Source organism: Strix aluco, chromosome Z, assembly GCF_031877795.1.
Source record: "Strix aluco isolate bStrAlu1 chromosome Z, bStrAlu1.hap1, whole genome shotgun sequence".
Taxonomy (NCBI): Eukaryota; Metazoa; Chordata; class Aves; order Strigiformes; family Strigidae; genus Strix; species Strix aluco.
This window is the reverse complement of record NC_133971.1, coordinates 52,091,698-52,110,579: the sequence shown is the minus strand read 5'-3', so window position 1 is coordinate 52,110,579 and position 18,882 is coordinate 52,091,698. Positions and strand designations below refer to the sequence as shown.

General features: G+C 37.1%; 1 protein-coding gene across 8 annotated transcripts in view; it reads left to right on the top strand.

Annotated features, from left to right (window-relative positions):
• The window catches only part of APC (APC regulator of WNT signaling pathway), a 105,106-nt gene that overhangs the window by 41,848 nt on the left and 44,376 nt on the right, over window positions 1-18,882 (top strand). For all 8 annotated transcript variants that reach the window (XM_074813401.1, XM_074813396.1, XM_074813402.1 and 5 more), the window contains 2 exons: window positions 12,606-12,690; window positions 13,631-13,832. In XM_074813401.1, the coding sequence (XP_074669502.1) occupies window positions 12,606-12,690; window positions 13,631-13,832 (287 nt within the window). The remainder of the gene's footprint in view (window positions 1-12,605; window positions 12,691-13,630; window positions 13,833-18,882) is intronic.

The following is an 18,882-nucleotide window of genomic DNA, read 5'->3' as shown; positions in this document are numbered from 1 at the left end:
TTTTAGTTCACTGTTTCATGGTAAGCTGTGTGCTTGCAGATTAGAATTTAAAGCCTAACATGTTCACAGAGACCTCTGATGCATACAGTTTTAACTATTGTGTCATGTGCTATATACATATGTAATGTGTGTCTTGTATATAAGGTTCGTCTATATATAAGATGGTTAATGGATACTCACATTTGCAATCCCATCTTCAGAAATCTAATAACAGTTTTTCTTCTAAGGTACTAGAAATAACACTTTTTGCTGGGGATACTTGCAGTCTCAGGTAAAGGGACTTCCCATCTCTTTCCAACGGGAGAGTGTTTTTAGCTTCATCTTGCCTTTTCCCTTTTTCCTTTTATCTTTGGAGAAAAGATTTTTAGCTGCCATCACACACAGTGAAATCTTTCACCAAGGCATACAGAAATAAAAAAATAATTGAAAAATTGTGTTAAACTATGAAACCAAAGCATTTGTTACACAGAAGAGAAATGTTTATGTTAAAATAGATATATTTGATCTGGAGTTACAATTAGTGAATAGGCTACACGTAGTAAGCAAACTGGTATAATTGGAGAAGTTTGTATTGAATCTTGAATTTAGTATCTTGAATATTAGGCATATTGTGCATCCTGTTAAACATTAGAGTATTATCATCATTTTGAGAACAGTCACTGGAAATCTGATTTCCAAGTGATCTTAGTTATTTGGTATGTTGTTATTTCTGCGAAGAGGTCAAGTCAGATATAACATAGTAGATTATAGTTGCTTCATGGACCAAAACCACTGTTGTGATAGCTCCACAGTAATTGCTCATATGGAGCTTAGGGATATTTCCTTACTCTGAAGATAACATCTTCGTGGCCCTGTCTCGAATTTAAGTGTCAGCAATAAGACTTACAGAACAAAGGGATGAAACAGATACAGTGAAATGTTAGAAATCAATTATATTCACCCAAGTGTTCGAAAGCAACTTGGGTATGAAATTGCTGAACTGTCAGCTGTAAGGTATAACCTGTTCCACCCTCTCTCCTTCAGCAGTTGAGAAGATTGAGGTATTACCCTTTTGGTTTAAAAAAAAAAGCAGACTATAGCCTAAGGAGGAGGAGAAATCATTTACTGGAGTGATTGTGAGATCTGGATACTTAAAATTGTAGTCATGCAAATTATTACCTTCTGTCAAAAATCTTCAGTTTTTCAGGCAGTAATTTCTTGTTTGTTCATGGACCCTGAAGTTCCTCTGTGGTAGGTTCCCTCCTTGCAGCAGTTCACTAAGTATGGCTTCTTAGTCAAAGCTTCTCTTCTGTATAATCCACACTATGTCAACCTCACTGCTCAAGAGAGACCTTCTTAGTTAGGTACCCCCTAACTCCTGAGATCCTTTTTCAGCATGTTTCCACTGGCTTCCTTACGTATCTTACGTTACTTGTTGTCTGTTAAATATAATGATACATTGTCAAACTACAGAATTCAAACTGAAGAAAGTTCAGTAACTTTTTTTTCCACCTGACAGCTGCATTGCTTACCAAATTAGTGTGTATGTATGTAATTTCCCTGCAAGATCCTTTACATGTTTAAGTCCTTCTGTTTAGAACAACCACTTGCAATTGTCAGACAAAGGTCAAGATCTGTATTCGGTGTTTAAAATGGCCTCAGCATGCAAGTTATGGAAGGTGGCAAGTGTGATGCCACTTTTAAAGAAAAAAGTTCAAGAATAACTGCTGATCTACAGATCTGCAAGCTTGAGTTTGTAACGGACATTTGAGAGAAAACACAGTAAAGAGTTAACATTTCTTTTTTAGGGAGAAGTGTAGCTCACAAATACGAGTTCTTTGAAGGAATTATTGAGTAGGAGGTAAGCAATATTGGCATTGATGAGTCTGCTAGGATTTCTGAAATAAGTTTAATAATGTCCCTCATCAAAGACTTCGGAAGAACCCAAGTTAATTTAGGAAGGTTCTTTGATTACTGTCCAACTTAAAGGTAGAAAATAAAGAACAGAATAAATAGTCAGGGTTTGTTTTTTTCATTTTACCAGTAGTGCCCTAGTGAGATTTCTGACATGACCTGTGATTTTTCAACGTACTCATAAAGTTATCTGAAAAAAAAGAATGAGTTGAAAAAGTTTGACTGATGATTTTCAGTGTGGTAAAAATGAACATGGACTGTGAAGAGTTGCAGAAGAATCTTGTGGTATTGAGTGACTGAATTGAATATGTGGCAAATAAAATTCAGTGTTCTGAAGCGTAAAACAATCATGATGGAAAACAGCCATAACTTTATATACATAATGAGGGATTTGAAATTAGCATGGCAACAACATAGGAAGACGTCTTAGAAATACTGTAAATATCGGAAAATGTCAGGGGATTTTATAAGTGGTCAGATTAGTGCTTAGTTTAGATCCAAAAAGTCATTCTTGTATTGGGACTTAGTGGGCATACATAGGGAAATAGAAAAGCTATAATTATGTCAGGATAGACCCATGCTGCATCCAGAAGTTGAATAGCATGATGAACCTCCTTAGGAAGTATCTGGTAGAATTAGTGTAGGTGCAAAAAAAAGTAGGTGATACGACAAGCTTCCTTAAGTGGCATGATTGAATAGAATAGGGCTTTTCAGGTGGAGAAAGCAGAAACGAGAGAGAGGGACAGGATCAGAAGAATGTTGCTGAGCTCTAAAAAATCATAAATAACTTGAGGAAAGTTAATAGGGAATGATTAATTTCCCTCAATACCAGATCTAAGGGACATCAAATAACATTATCAGATAACAAGTGGAAAACAAACAAAATATGGTTAGTTTCTTATCATTAAGTGTTTGCCATGGGAACATTTTGATGCCAGAAGAATTGATCAGGAGGTAGTACCGCTGGAGACATGGTTTCAGGAAGTCTGCAAGTCAAGGCCAGCTGGCAGATGGGGAGAGGACATACAAGAGAACAGAACAGTAGGTTTTGTTTTGTTCATATGTCTTCACTAGGTTCCTGCTGTTGGAGGTGGGATGTTGGTGTGAATGGGCGTTTGATCTGTCTCAGTGTGAAGGACAGCATTTGCTCTTGGTTCTGTTCCTATTTTTCTCCCAGCTGGGTTATGCTCCCTTAAGAAGGGGGGAGGAGGACAAGGAGGAATTTCTCTCCCTTCTAGACCGCCCAAGCATTGTGAAGGAGAGGGAGAGGGGCCTTCAGAGGTGGGGGGGTGTACTGGAGTGGGCTGAACAAGGGAAGGTGACAGCAGCAGCCTGGGAGCCCATGGCTGAAGAAGAAGAAGAGCCTGTGGCAGAATAGGAAGTGGAGACCTCTGCCTAGTCAGTGATGGAAAGCCCTTTCTTGAACCAGGTAGCACTCTGCAGTTCACATCTGCCCTGCAAGGGTACAGGAGGCAGTGGGACAGTCGTACAGAGACTCAAAAATAGCAGTTGAAGTGCCTCTTCAAGTAACTTTTTTCTTTCATTTGAATGGTTAATATTTTAATTAAAATGTTAGCTAATTATCCTGGTTTATAGTTTATCATTTTGTTTAAAAACCTTTCAGTCTTCTTTGGGAGCTCAAGAGAAAGTGTTAATGAGAAGATCTAGCTGATCCACCGCAATGCTCTGTCCACCTGAAAAGTAGCATGGTCCCCAGTGCATTAGTTTTTATGTTCCTTAACAGTACTTCAGCAAATAATTTCAGGGAAGCATTTTTTATGAAAATTTGTACTTAGGTCAATTGGGACTGAAATTTGTGGTAATCTAACTTCAAAAATTCTGTACAAGGTGGCACTAGGATAACTTTGTCACATTAAAAAGTGGTAGGTTTTGGGTGGTGGGTTTTGGTGGTTTTTTTAGGAAACCAGGGTTGTTAGGTTATTATATAAAGGTCCACAGAATTTGAATAATTTAAGTTGCCGTTATGATCCCATAGTTCCTTATAGTTTATGAAGCAGTTGCAAAGCGTCATGATCATCCTGTGATGTCAGTACTATGCTACTATGAGACTGCGGACACATTGCCATTTTTTGCTGTATCCATCAGTTCAGGTGTTTGTTTTTTTCGTGTTTTTTCTCTAGTTCTGCCTGTGCATGCCTGGCTTACAGCTTTTTGGAGAAGAATCCTGTTTACCTGGATACAGATGGTAGTGAAAGAAACTTCTGGTTTTTGCTTGCTACTAGCAGCAGTTGAACATAAATTTTCCCTCTTTAATTAGCCAGTGTGTCACCAACTCATGAGAACCTTCTAGGATGCTCTTCCTTTGCTCATTGCCATGCAAGTAGTGTACCTCATAAAGTGCCTGTGTTGAATCTGCCCTTGTCCCAACATTGTTTCCATACGTCTTCCAGCCAACTCTAATGAGTCAGTTTCATTTCGTCTGACTTCTTTTTCAACATTCTAGCTGATGTGGGCAAAGTTAAGGAGTTTTTTTTATACTTTGTACTCATGGCTCTTATGTTATTTGTATGGTACTGTGCGCTCTGCTGACTTAACAGAGCTTGGTTTTCTTCTCTAAATTTCCATTTTTTTAAAGCTTGTTTTGATACATGCTCTGTCTCGCATACAGTAGAGGCTTTGTCTTGTTGTCATTGATACTTCACTGAATTTTGTTGTGGTCCAGCTTCAGGGGAGCTTTAAGCAGGAACACAAATTACACCAGACAGTAAACGGAAATGTAGAAGTAACTAGAAGTATTCTGAAAAACAGCTCAAGGTGCAGTAGCAAATGAGGAGTTTGTGTAATGAGTTTCCTGCTTTTGAGAAGGAAACTAAGGCAGGGAATCAATTAATTGAAAGCATAAATTAAAGAAATTTCTGTGCAGTTCTTGTTTGTATCAGTTTTCAGTAGTGGAGACATTGCAGTGAATCTGACTCCCAGGGCTGTTTATTGCTGGTAGCACTAACAAACCTTGTGATTGAAATATACTACAAAAAAGTTGTAATTTACACAATAGAGTTTATTTAACACAGATTTTCATGTATATAATGATCTGTAGAGAGTCAGAAAATATTTTTTCCAGAAAATATATTTTAGTAAAAAAAAAAAATCTTTTTAGTATTAAAACTAAACTAAAGCTCCATCCTCTTCTGTCAGCTGGATTTTTTAGCCAAACCATGTCTCCTTGAATAAGCTGTGGTCTCACTATGAGTGGGTTGCATATGTCATGGAAATTGCACAACTGCAGTCACCATCAGAAAACACTGTCTGCAGATAGCTGATCTAATGGAAGAAAGTTCAGTGAGAATTGTGGGATACAGATCTTACATAGCACTGTGGCATCCTGGGCAGTCGGTGCTCAAAGTCCAATTATATTCATTACTACCTTCCAAAATATTTTGATTCAGTAATACTGTATATTTTGTTTTCAGTGTAACTGAATTATGTTTTGTATCCTGAAATAATACAGATTTTTAAAATTCACTGCAAGTTAACTTTGTTGTGCACAATGATGAATCAGCTAGCTGTAGAAATTTCACATTATACCTATTTAATAAGAGACAGCTTTGAAAATACAGTAGTAGCATAGGATCTGACATGTTGAAGGTCAGGTCCTCTTCCAAATGTTTGGCTGCGTAGGCATTTGCACAGCAGATACTCATATACCCTTGCTATTTGTGAAAGCCTATTTTAGCTTTATATTCATCCCATTCTGCACAACAGGTGTGACAAAAATGGACAGAACATGGTGACACCTTGTTTTGTTCTTTGACTAGCCATACTAGCTTTCTCTTTTTTTCTACGAGTCTTCGTGTTTGCTTTATTTAACTTACGAGCAGTCTTACTGTACATAATAGCTAGTTAGTCTAGTTTGAGAGTGAAAGGAGCTGTGTATAGTCTTACAAAGGCTCTTCATCTGGAGAATTAACTCTTAGGGGCACACTGGCAGATCACTAGCTGCTATCTTTTTGCTGCCTAGTAGTCTCCCATTGATACTGACAATGCCTATTTTCAGGCTGAATTTCTAAAGATTTTAGTTTCTGCTCATGAAAATATTATTTTTCAATGTTTTTCAACAAATGCATTGTTTGGTGGACTAGTAGGGAGAAGAGGCATTGATTCAGCAGTAATATTCCTTGCCTGTATAAATATTTGTGGAATAGGTGCTAAATTCTGAGCTTCCATAACTTGGGCTGTATGTATTCATCCAGTATTTTCTTTCCAGTGTATGCTTGGTTTCAGTTTAATTTCAATACATCCTTTCCCATTGTGTAAGCACTTGAACTTTTGAAGTCTTTCAAGGGAAAATGGTAATCATGGTTAGCATGGGTAACATTACATGCTTTTTTTTTGCTTTTTTTTCTTAGTATGAACTTGCATCTTTCTTCTCAGATTAATTCCCCTACTTTCAGGTGGATTTTGTACATGTAGAACGTTTTTGTGTTGCCCCACACACCCATGTTTTCGGAAGGAAAGAGGTGATATCTGTCTTAAGGGATATAAAGAACACAGGTGCATCAGGATTGTGACATGAAGAGGAAGAATACTAGTATTACAGTAGATATGCAAGGGATAGTACAATGGATAGATTTTCTAAAAATTAATTTTGAAGATATTAATGTGTATTGGTCATTATATAAATTCTGATGTGTGAGTGGAAGAAACTCCCAAAAGCTGAACTGATTTTTACAACTTTAATCACATGATGAATTCTGGGAAATACTTTTCTTCAGTGACTGCACAACTAGTGCAGTCAGACATTTGCAAATAACTTTCTAGGTTTAGAACTAAAAATGTGGTTATAAAAATAATTTAGCATCTTACAAAACGCAGACATTTAAAATATCAGTGAATTTATTTAAGCAGTAAAGAAGCAGCAGTGGCACTATATTGTGTTTGATTTTTTTAAGTTTGTTGGTATGTTTTCACAATAAGTAATATTTTTAGCATGATCTTTGCAATTCTAAAGATCCTACCAGAATCCAAATTGATTGGAAAACTGAAAAAAAATATTTTTTAATTTTGTTTTTTAGAATTTAGTTGAAATTGAGCTAGTGATATATATAGTTACTGCCATTACTTCAGCCAGCATTCTTTCTGAGCATAAAATCAGATAATATTAGTTGATCTGACAGTGGGCTTGCACTAAAAACTTAGTACTTCAGTATGTAGTTACAGCAAGTGACAGCTCTTGAGCATGGTGGCATGAAGCGAGTATTTTTCTTTTAGGTAATGACAGTGTTTGAAATTAAAATGAACAACATCATTTCACATAACAAAAGCTTTCCTCTTTCTACAGGGTTAAAAGTTGAGTTGCTTCAGGGTGTCAGCATTGCTGTTACTGTTTGGATCTGGTTATAGGGTTGAGCAACCAGAGTGATTGCTTGGCACTTCAGGCAATTAGAGGGGGTCCCACCAAGCTTGATTGTAGCAGTGTAATTTGCCAAAATGTACAGGAATAAAGGGCCTCTTCTGTAGCTCTCACTTGGCCCCTGTGAGTGTTGTACAATGTGTTAAGGCACTGTCAAGTTATGCAAGACCTTGAACTTGAGTTTATGCTATCTATAAATGCATAGAAAATAGTATTCTGGTGTCCATCCCTGTTCCCGCCTTGCTATTTGACATCTAATGTTTTTGTTGAATTTGAGTGATGGATGTGCTTTTAATATATGTTACCTTTTTTTCTGTCCTTTTAAACAAATAATAATTGAAACACTGTGCAACACTGGGTTGAACTTCAAAAATCACTTTCAGTTTAGAGTGCAATTGTATGTTATCTTTTCAGCATATTGGATTAAAAACATGAATACAAATGCTGTCAGAAATGTTCTTATTTAAAAATACTGGTGATTTGGTTAAAAATAATAGTTCTCATTCAGTATGCATATTCCCATCCTATATAGTGCTAAGATAAATGTTAAATTACAGTCTGAAATTGTAAACCCTTTCTATATTTGTGCAGTTAAACATGTCTTTATACTCAAATGTTGTAAATACAGTGGTAACCAAGGTAAGCATAACCTAAAAAACCTAAATGGAAGAATGACTCAGTTTGGGTTTTGTTTACAAACATTGAAAAACACACACAATGAAGTCCATGTGTATATATGTATGTAGATGACAGGAATGTCTCTTCACACAGGCAAAGTATAGCTATTAGCTAAAAAGGAAGAACAGGTATGAAGAGTATCTTACTAAAAATTGATTGATAGAATAGCTTTTGTTCGAAATCTTTTTAAATGTAGACTCATGCTTACCTTTAAGAGATCCAGTAAATTTCAGAACAGCTTGTTGGCTTACTATTCCAGCTGATACTGGCCTGTGAGTATATCTGGCATAGTACTGCCAACAATTTCATATGTTTAATTTTCATGATGGTTTTCATACATTTTGCATTTGCTGAATACACAAAACTTTTAAAAAAATAAATACAAGTAGTAAAGCTTATTCTATTTAGTCTCTCTTGAGTAAATTCACAGCCCTTAAGCAATTTTATTTAAAACCCTTACCACTTAGCTGGGTGCGTGTACTGTTTCTTCTCAGTATTTTTCCAGTTGCTTGCTGACCGGCCTGATGTTTTTTATTTAATTATCCATAAAGTAGTTGTAAGGTGAGGACTATATTCATATAGTCCAAACAAAACAAAAAAATTGACATTGTTTCTGTACTTCACAGTCCAAAGACTGAAGACAGAAACCTTTTTAAATGATGATGAGTCGTAGGGCCAGCTCCATTTCTAAAAGCATTCTTTTGTGCTTCCAGTAGGACAAGATAAATTAGGTCATATTTAAGTGACCATTAAAATAATTTGATTTACATTCTTTAAAAGAACAGAAGAAAACTTTTGCAGGCTTCTTTATAGATACACTTACGTTTATGTATTTTTTTCATAGTCACTACTAAGTCAGTAAGGAATTTGCTTACAGTGCTATAGGTGTATTTATTTAAACTTGCATAACTAAACAGAATATTAATTTAACTTTAGTTAAATTGATTCAGGTTTGTTTGTGGAGAAGATTTTACACTATTTAGCAGATGTGACATCAAATGTAATATAAAATTATTGTGGGAAGGTACTATTTCAAAGCACTGCATTAATCTCGGGGAAAAAAATGGGAGAATTGCATTTAAACAGCATTAGTGTTGGAGTCCTGGAGTTATAATAAGTGAATAAATAAAAATTTGCATTATCACAGTAATAGATATCTTGCCCTGTTTCCTCCAGGTGGATTATTGCAGAAGACTTCTCTGTTCCTTTATTAAAGTAAAATTGTAAATTCCCCAATTTATCATTCTAGCACCCTGTTTCATTTTCCACTAGTACCTGGCCCAGGGGCTGCATCTTCCTTTCTAACATTTGTCTGCTTCATCAGCTTAGATTTCAAAGTGTGCTGTGATTGAGTTTGAAATTGATGTCATAGCCTGATAATGGGCATTGTTACCTTAGCAATGGTACTATAGAAAAGAAATGTAGAAAAGTATAGGAAAGAAAGCTTTACCCATTAACTTGAAAAAAATGCATGTGCTGTTGAGAAAGAGGGGGACAATTTAAAAACTAAAAGTTACAACCTAAGTTAATGAATTGTAGCAGAGAAAATTGAGAAAGGTGATCCAGTATGCTAATGTTTACCTGTTGCCAATATTCAGAAAGAGCAGTCCATAGTTGCCCGGACATCTAAGTTATGTAATATGGTAGTGCAGGAAAAGGTGATAGTATTTCAGTTCAGCTGTTCATATTGGCTCTTGAAGCAGGAAGACTCATAGGCAGGCATCCTGGCTTGTATTAGAAATAGTGTGAGCAGCAGAAGTAGGGAGGTGATAGTCCCCCTGTACTCTGCACTGCTGAGGTCACACCTGGAGTATTGTGTCCAGTTTTGGGCACCTCAACACCAGAGAGATATTGAGGTGCTGAAGCGAGTGCAGAGGAGGGCAACGAAGCTGGTGAAGGGCCTGGAGAATAAATCCTATGAAGAGCGACTGAAGGAGCTGGGACTGTTCCATTTGAGGAAGAGAAGGCTGAGGGGAGACCTCATCACTCTCTACACCTACCTGAAAGGACATTGTAGAGAGGTTGGTGCTGGTCTCTTCTCACAGGTAATTAGCGATGGAACAAGGGGGAATGGCTTTAAACTGCAACAGGGGAGGTTTGGACTGGACATTAGGAAAAAATTTTTCACAGAAAGAGTGGTCAGAGAGTGGAATAGGCTGCCCAGGGAGGTGGTGGAGTCACCATCCCTGGATGTGTTTAAGGGTCGTTTAGATGAGATGTTGGGGGATATGGTGTAGGGGAGAACTTTGTAGAGTAGGGCTGATGGTTGGACTCAATGATCCCAAGGGTGTTTTCTAACCTGAATGATTCTATGATTCTATGATTATGTAGGAAAGTATTCTGAACATACGATTTCTGAAATAGCAGGACTGCCATGAAGAGAGGTGAGAAAGAGGCTTCTAAGAAGGCAATGGGAGGAGGGTTTGGATGTTTGGGCTGGGTTTTTTCCCTGCACCAAGGTGCTGTTCTCAGAGAAAAGGGATTCATTAGTTATTTCTAAATTTATTTCAGTTGACAGATCTTTCAGAAGCCTGCAAAACTCCCAAGATCACTCCACATATCCACATTGCCCTTTTAGGCTTTTAAGTTAAGGCTGCTGTCTGCAAATGTTATCTGCCCTTATGTCAGATAGTGTGGGAGTTCTTCTTTGAAAAACACCAGATTACTTGTTGGTCTGACGTTGCTGACAAGGCAGATGTAATGTATAGAGATGGCTGGGCCATATGGCTAATGAGGATGCCCTTTAATGTACTTAAAAGCACAAGCACAGTGGAGATGTCTTTCCAAGAGTAGTGATTTTATCACACCAGACCTGATCCTAAAGGCTGTGCCAGCATTAACAGGTAATACAGTAAGAGCAGAACTGTAGATGAATTTGTTGATGACCCAGTGTGCATACTGTTTCAGGGGATTTTGGTTTTGGTCTAGTTCCAGCCTGGTCCCATGGAGTGAATGCCCATTAACAGTCTTGAGTATAACTGTTGACTTGGTTTGATCAGGAAGGAACTTGGTTCACCCTCCAAGATCACCCTACGATGTGAACCAGAGTACAGCTGATGGGTCAGATGGGAGTCTGGTGTCAGACCGATCCAAACTAGAAAGCAAATGTGGACACACAGCTTGACTCCATCAGTCAGGCAACATGTAAATTGGGAAACTTGGCCTCAACTCCACTTGCAGAGTTACTTCCGCAAAACATAATCAGAGTGTCTGTACTCCAGAATTTCTCTTCCTAGAGTACCAGCATCTAATTATGCAGTGGGCAGCTGCAGTGACTGTTTGCTCTGAGTCTGGTTCTTGGAGATTATTTCCCCAGAACCCTGTGCAATTCTTTACTCAAAATTGTTTTCTTTTTTTTTTTTTTTTTTTTTTTTGTTGGTACAAGAAACAACACTTTGAATATAGAAAGGTTCAGTAGTGTGTCTGCTTAAAGAATGTCTTGACTTCTTGTAGGTGCCATTTTGTTTCCTTTGAAAGGAGCAGAATGCATTTAAAAGGTACCTCTGTACAAGTTGCAAGAACCATTAATGTTGACAGTGATGTGGAGATCTTTTAAATTGTCTAAAATTAATTAGTTTTCAGGTCTGAACAGAAGTACACTTCTGGGTGTAGAGTCTAGGTATGAAAAGTATGGAGTACCTTTCATTATTCAGAATTGTTTTAATTTCCTATTGCTGCTTCTATAAGTATTTTCTATGCCACAGTATGAAAAAAACGGTATTTTAAATTCTAGTAGGGGCTTTTTGCCTTGTGGCCAGTCTTTTCAATTTATTTTTGCTATTGATGTATCTGCCATTATGATATAAAAAAGGCATTCGCTAACTTGCATTTAATTTTCTACCTGAATTTAGGCCACTGAGCATTAGGACCTGGGGGCTTAAAGCCCCCTTTTAGTGTAGTAGTCATCATTGTTTACTATGAATACTTTTGTGCATTAGATGATCCTTCAGCTATATAATTTTATCATACCTAGTTTCAGTAGTATACGGCAATGTTCTTGGCTTTGAAGCTTCAGCTGCATGAAAGAGTCCTAAATCTCTTTCTTGTAGGCGTGGGGGTAGTGGTGGTAGTAGTAGTAATAATACGCCAAATCATGTGACACCTTGAAGGGATCCTAAGTCTTTCCCTCATAGATGTGGTGTTGGTAGTAGCAGTAGTAGTACTCTCCTTACTGGTTTACAGTGGTGCCAAGGCCGCAGAGGAATTAAATCCTGTGGATTACTTCTTCTCTGATATCTTTGAGGTTTAAAAAGTGTGGTATTCAAGATGCTTTTGTAACTTTTAGTTATGTATCCAAATTTTATTTTTACAAGACTAACTTTAGGTAACTAATTTCTCTGTGCTTTCATTTCTCCATCTGTAAATTAGAAATAATTGGTACTTACTTTGACAAGAACTTTTAAATAAGCTGATAGATTGGACTACCAGAGAGGATGAGTTATTCAGGGTGTACTTTACATCATAGCAGTGCTTGGAGAAATACTGTAGAATATATTTGACAGCAATTGAAGTTATGACATTTGATCACTGCTCACATGAAATATAGTTTACATCAGTGTCTCAGTAGCTGTTACATAAATGTGCACTTGAGGGCAGGATAAGATGTATTTTCCTTGTGGTTTATTATTGTAAGGATATCTTAATTAAGCTTAATTTCTTACAGGAGGTGCTGAAACAACTACAAGGAAGTATTGAAGATGAGGCAATGGCATCTTCTGGACAAATTGACTTACTGGAAAGACTTAAAGGTAAATCTAGAATTATGTTTTAAGTAAGTTCATTTGTTTCTCAGTTGTTTTTTTCTTTGGGACAAAATTTTCTAACTCAGCTGCATCTTCTTTCCAGTGCTGACTTTGATGATCGGGCATAGTCTCAGTGCCTGTTATTTTTGCTAAGCGTATTAAAACACATTCTCAAAAAAAAATGTTTTATGCTGCTTTTATGCTTTTGCTACTGTTGCCCTAGGGCTTCATGTGAATTGCTTTTGATATAACTTGCATTTCATTCAGTTCTTCAGAAAAAATACCTTTGTTTAAGTTAATGATGGATTAGTTCCACCATTTTTCTCAACTTGTTTGCATGCTCTGCCCTCTCCATGTCATGTTACTGGAATTATATCTGTCACGCTGCAAATTGATGCATGCCCACTTCCCTAGAGCATGTGCTGAAATGTGCATCATCCCATTATATGGGGTGTGCAAAGAAAGCCCAGACCACTGACTCCCTGTATACATCTATTATCTCTGCTACTGTACCAGAAATATTGTAGGGGATGTCTACATTTAAGGGCCCTGTGATGAACGGAGTTGTCATCATTTACATCGCAGTGAAGCATCTGCAGGATCTCTGAGAAAGAAGCTGTTAGGAACTGGGCCACAAGAACAATTCTTATGACATTTATGCAAAACTCTGCCCATTTCTTAAGTCTTCTGGGAAAGAAGCAGGCAGACTCATGCAGGGATACTGTTCTGATTGTCAGGATTGCAGTTTGGCCATCTGCTCAGATGACTAGTATTCTACAAATGGACTATTAAGATTGGTTTTGTTCACATTATGTTCTTCTGTGGATTTCTGTGCAAAATGTTTCCATCAAAAATCATGGATTTGTTCAGGAAATAAGCAGAAATTATCTTCTGAATTTGTGCTGCTGAACTTCAACTATGAAAATGTTTACTCTTTATTATTCAGAACTGAACTTGGAAAGTACCAGTTTTCCTGGAGTGAAGTTACGACCAAAGGTGTCCGTGCGTTCGTATGGGAGCCGGGAAGGGTCTGTGTCAAGCCGTTCAGGAGAGTGCAGTCCTGTTCCCATGGGATCATTTCCAAGAAGAGGATTTATGAATGGAAGCAGAGAAAGCACTGGTTATTTAGAAGAGCTAGAAAAAGAGAGGTAAATTTCTTTGTTTATTCATCCAGTATGGATTGACTTCTAATTTTAACATGAAAGTTTACTGACACACCTAGTATTTAGCTATCGTGCATGTGGTTTTGATCACTGGTATATTTATCTTGACAGATAAGGAAACCTGGAATCTACATTATATTTATGCACACGCACACAAAAAAATCTTAAAACATCATATGGTTTTTACTGCTTCTTCATATATGCATTTCATTGGTACTCTTTGTTGGCTGAAGGTTATTCTGTTCTGATCAGCAGATTGTGAGCATCTGAAATTTACTTAGAGAGAGGTGTTGGAGCATCCCAAACACCTCCGTATCCCCTCACCACCGTTGATAAGTGCTGAAACTGTAACAATGTGATGGTGCAGTCTCTTTCTCTTTTTGTGCAAATGGTTATAACTGCCATAGCTTGTTGAACAGTTATTTACTATTAGCAGGCATTTACCTAGTGATTCTGCTCTCTCAGCAAAAATGTCAGCTAAACAAAAACATTTGCTCTTATCTTCAAGATGTTGTTCCCATCTGATGTTTTGTGTTGGCAAAATCATGGAATTTCTTTTCCTGGGAGGTAGTGGTATCCGTGTAATAGGAAGAACATACTTTCAGGGCATAATACAGATTTGTAGCACTTTATCAATCACTTACAGAGGAAATGCAAAGTAAGAGGCATGCAGCTGTTTCCACTGAAGACATCTTTATATCTTAAAATGAACCTTATTGAAATTCCAGATGTTTTCAGAGGCCTGTCTGTAAGACAGGGTTTCCTAAAGATTTGGTCACTGACAGCTACTTAATGGATGGCATGTCAAGCTGGGGACTGCAAAAACAAATAAACAGCAACACAGTATTTTTATGCCTAGTAGTCCTTAACAAGCACATTAACAAGTGGAAAAAAATCCACTTTGTAGTCATAGTACAAAAGTTTGGCAGGTAGTAAGTGGTTTGTGGGCAGCCCTTCAGAAACCCCTCCTCTAAAGGGCCTTTTCTGGTGTTCAGTAAAATTTTTTCAGTCAAGAGCTCAAAGGAGTACACTTTTCCTCCAAGGTACTATGTCTAGGCCCCTTTCGTTCCTATCAGTAGAATGAAAGTAACTTCCTATGGGTCTGTACTGAGCCTCTTCTAGCAGCCACTCTATTTTTTCATTTTTCTAGTTAGAATCACTAATCTTATTTGGTCTGTTGCATAATATTTAGATTCCTGAGGAGCTGTATAAGAATATTTAGGAATTTGGGAATCTCTTCCCACTTGCTCATCCCATTATTCAAGAATCTAATGCGTCTGTCATTTTCCATCTTAACAGAACAGTGTACTTGTTTGTATTCTTCCAGTGCTGTTTTTTGCTACATGTGATACTAAAATCTTTAAGTATAGTTAGGACTTTAAGTTATGATTCAAATGAACTCCAGGTCACTTGGAACAAGAAGGATTAATTTATAGCAGCTGGAGTTCTTCAAGGTGGTTAGCACTGCCTGATTTATGATCTGTGATCCTTTCCCACTCTCATGGATTCTAAGGTGATAGTTCTTTGGACGTTTTTCTCGGCGATAAAGACAGCTTAGACAGTGAACTGGTCTTTGTTCCAAATAATGCTGAAAAAAAGGGATAAGGATATTTTAATTTCAGATGAGCTTAGGCAGTGTTACTGTCACAACTGATGGCGTGAAGATGCTGTGGAGAAGATGATATGTAGAGGCATGGCCAGATCACATCTGGCTTCATTATTAGTGAAATGATGGATAATCCAAACTGCCCTATTCTTTATGCTGTTTCAGGGGACATGTAGAAATGTGTAAGGCATTGATGTGGACTCTGGGTAGCCAAATGTATCAAAATTTCAGGTGAGGGCTGTAGGACCACGCACCTGAAATCACTACAACTTCTGAAAGAAAATTAACCACTTATTTTCCTATGCTTTGTGCCTGAACTTGTTTAGCATACTTACTAAGTTTCTGTGCTTCTAAACATGTATGTAAACACTTGTTACTTGCTAATAGAATTTTTTCTGGCACTTAAACAGACTTTCAAAAAATTCTTGGAACTTGCCAAGCCTGAAAATATTAAAATGATTTAGAAGAAAATAACATTATTTGGAAACCTGCAGCAGGAGAAGTTGCTACTCAGTGTCTTAGCACACTGGCACAATATATGCTGCTCCTGGGCAACAGTGTTTGGGCAAGGACCAAACCATGTATTAACTGTGTGTGAAGTTGGCAAATTCACAAGATGTTTATTAATAAACTAATTCACTAGATATTTATTAATGTAAACAAGTAAGAAACAAGAAAAACACTAAAATTTGTTTTGTATTGAAAAAATTATTTAGCTTGACTAAATGTGATGTTCTGAGGGGAAGAAAATTAATCAATTGATTCACTTACCAGAATGATGAAATTGCCTGTTTCTCATTGGCTTAGCTCTCCTCTAATTTCAAAGTCAAAAAGAGAAAAGATAAAAAAATGGGAGATATATATTTTTAGGTTGCCAATTTAGAATACACTATTCATTAAATATCTCCTGCTTTCTCTCTGGCTATTTTCAGGTGTATTTGGTAAGACACTGTATCAACAACAAAACTTTTCAGAATATGCTGCAGGTTACATTTTGTGTTGGTTTGCCTTTTGCAATTCAGTAAATTTAATAATCTCACCTTTGTAAATTTGTAATTTAACAGTAAAGATGACAGTCTTATGAATTTTTAATGAAAGTGTTTCTATGTCTTGTTTATCCCTTCTGGTTTATGCCACTTCATTTTTTATTTTCTTAATGTTGATTTTGAGCATCTTCTCTGTCTCATGACTTCTTTCTCCCCCCACTCTTATCTCTCTTTGGCTGACTGTACAACTTACGTAAGTCCTTACAGCATCTATCAGCAGTGTTCCATTTTCAAGATGTTATTTTATCACCTACCAATTGTAGTAAAAGTATTACTTGTAATTGTAACTTACATAATGCAGGTAGGGTAGCATATAGTTTGTTTCCCTTCTCCCTTTTAACTGGGAATAACATTGACATAATTATGCAAAAAAGATTTCCAAAGGAAGAAGCAGGTTTTCTGCATTCATTCAGCTTCATATGTTGTCGGGAGCTTCAAAAACACTACATTAGAGAAGTCTGTCACCATACCGACCCTTCAGAAAAGCAGTTCAAATTGGAAGCTTTTTGTTAAGTCATAAAAATACTGTAAAGTTCCAAAAGATTGCTTCATTTGCTTTGCTGAATTCTTACTGAACCTGACAGTGTATGACAGAGAACAGAATTTTCTCTGATACTGTGAAAGTGCTGATGTAAACAATTCTGGGATATAAAAAGAGGGAATAACTGTGCTGGGTTTTTCCATCGGTTTTTTTTCCATGATCATCTTAAATGGTCTTCTAACCTCAAGAAGTTCCAGAAGGCTGAGGAGCCATACTTCTAGTTGGTGTAGTATCTGATAGTAATGTTAAGTGCACGGAGCAGCTTATCAGACACATCTACAGAGACCTGTTTCTTATTTTCAAGGCAACTGAAGTAAAACCTGCTATAGTTGTACCAACCCTTCAGGCTTTGTGCTAAGAGACCTTAAAGACATTGTTAAGACCTGAATTCTCAAGGAGCAGTGTTACCAAACTAGTAATCCGAAATAAAGCATTACTCAGAAGCAAAAGTGACACTATTAAATTAAAGGAGTCACCCTCAGGTCATGCATTATGTTGTTTATGGAGCAGTGATGGTTCCTAAGTTCTCTTCTGGCTACTAGCATCCGTTGTGCATGTCAAAGCAGATTGAATGACACAGTGTCTCACAAACTGAATACCCTACATTTTACAAGAGGGTCTTAATCACATGTTCACTTAGCTGAAAGTAATCCCTCCAGTTCTTTGGCATCCAGAGGCAGAATTAGTCAGTCCTTTCACATTTGCAAATCCTCATATGGTAAAAATACTTTTTATAAGGATTGCATTAATTATGCTTTTGCAAATTTGATTTCACAAACCGGACGCAACTGGTTCATGGGCACCCAGTGTGGTAAAAAGGGAAGCCATGCAGAATGCCTGCATGTGCAGAGGTCAGGCACCCAGGGTGTGTGTTAAGAGGATGAGCAGTTGGAAGGCCAAAAAAATTACTTCCGTCACAGGCTTTCGCCGAGCACCATCTTACTAGCTTTTCCTTCAGTCTGTCTAAAGGACTGAAGGAATTCATGCCAGCCCCATCCTTGTGGCTGAAAAATTACTATTTTACTATAATCCTGCTACAGTTACCTGCAACAGTATGGTAACTGTTGTTTCTTTTCACTGATCTTGATTGTAAACCTGTCTGATGTAAAAGCTGCCCAGTAAATGACTTAATGTGTGGTCTTGGCATTCTTAAAACAGTTCTGTTTCAACATAACTGTTGAATCAAATCCGGAAATTTATGTAATTCTGTTCATGTTTTAAAACATTCAGCACTCTTAGATGTGTGTAGTTTTTCATTCTCTTGCTAATTTCCTGTTTGAACACTGGTCAGGTCACTTGCAGTGGGTATGGAATATAAATGTTAAGTCATCAAAACTAGTTTGAAACTTTTTAAAGCAGGAACTAAGTCTAACAGATCCTGTAAAACACATATTTTTAAATTCTTTCTTCTACATGAAGTTCTGTCATGTGGAAGTTTGATTATGTTCATCGCAAATCATGACTGGGATGCATTATCAAAGTAGTCAGGGGAAATTTGTATTTTTGTTGTATGCTGTTTTTGTTCCTTAACAACTTACAGTAATTATCCATAATGTGTTTGTGTGCTTTATAAAAGGTTCATACGGCTGTTGTTCAGAAAGTCTACAACCTCAGTTTAGAGAGAGGGATGCAGAAGTTAAGGGATGGAAAACAGTACCAGGAAGACTTGTATGCAGCTTTCTGTCTTCTGAATAAGTGTTGATTTTAGCATTTCCATTAATGTTAGTGAGCAATATTAAAATGTCAGAAGGAAGAAGAGTGCTCAGAGAAAGCATTTATAAGAAACTAATAAACTTATATTTAAAAACAAAACAAAACAAAACCCCCACAAAACCAAGAATT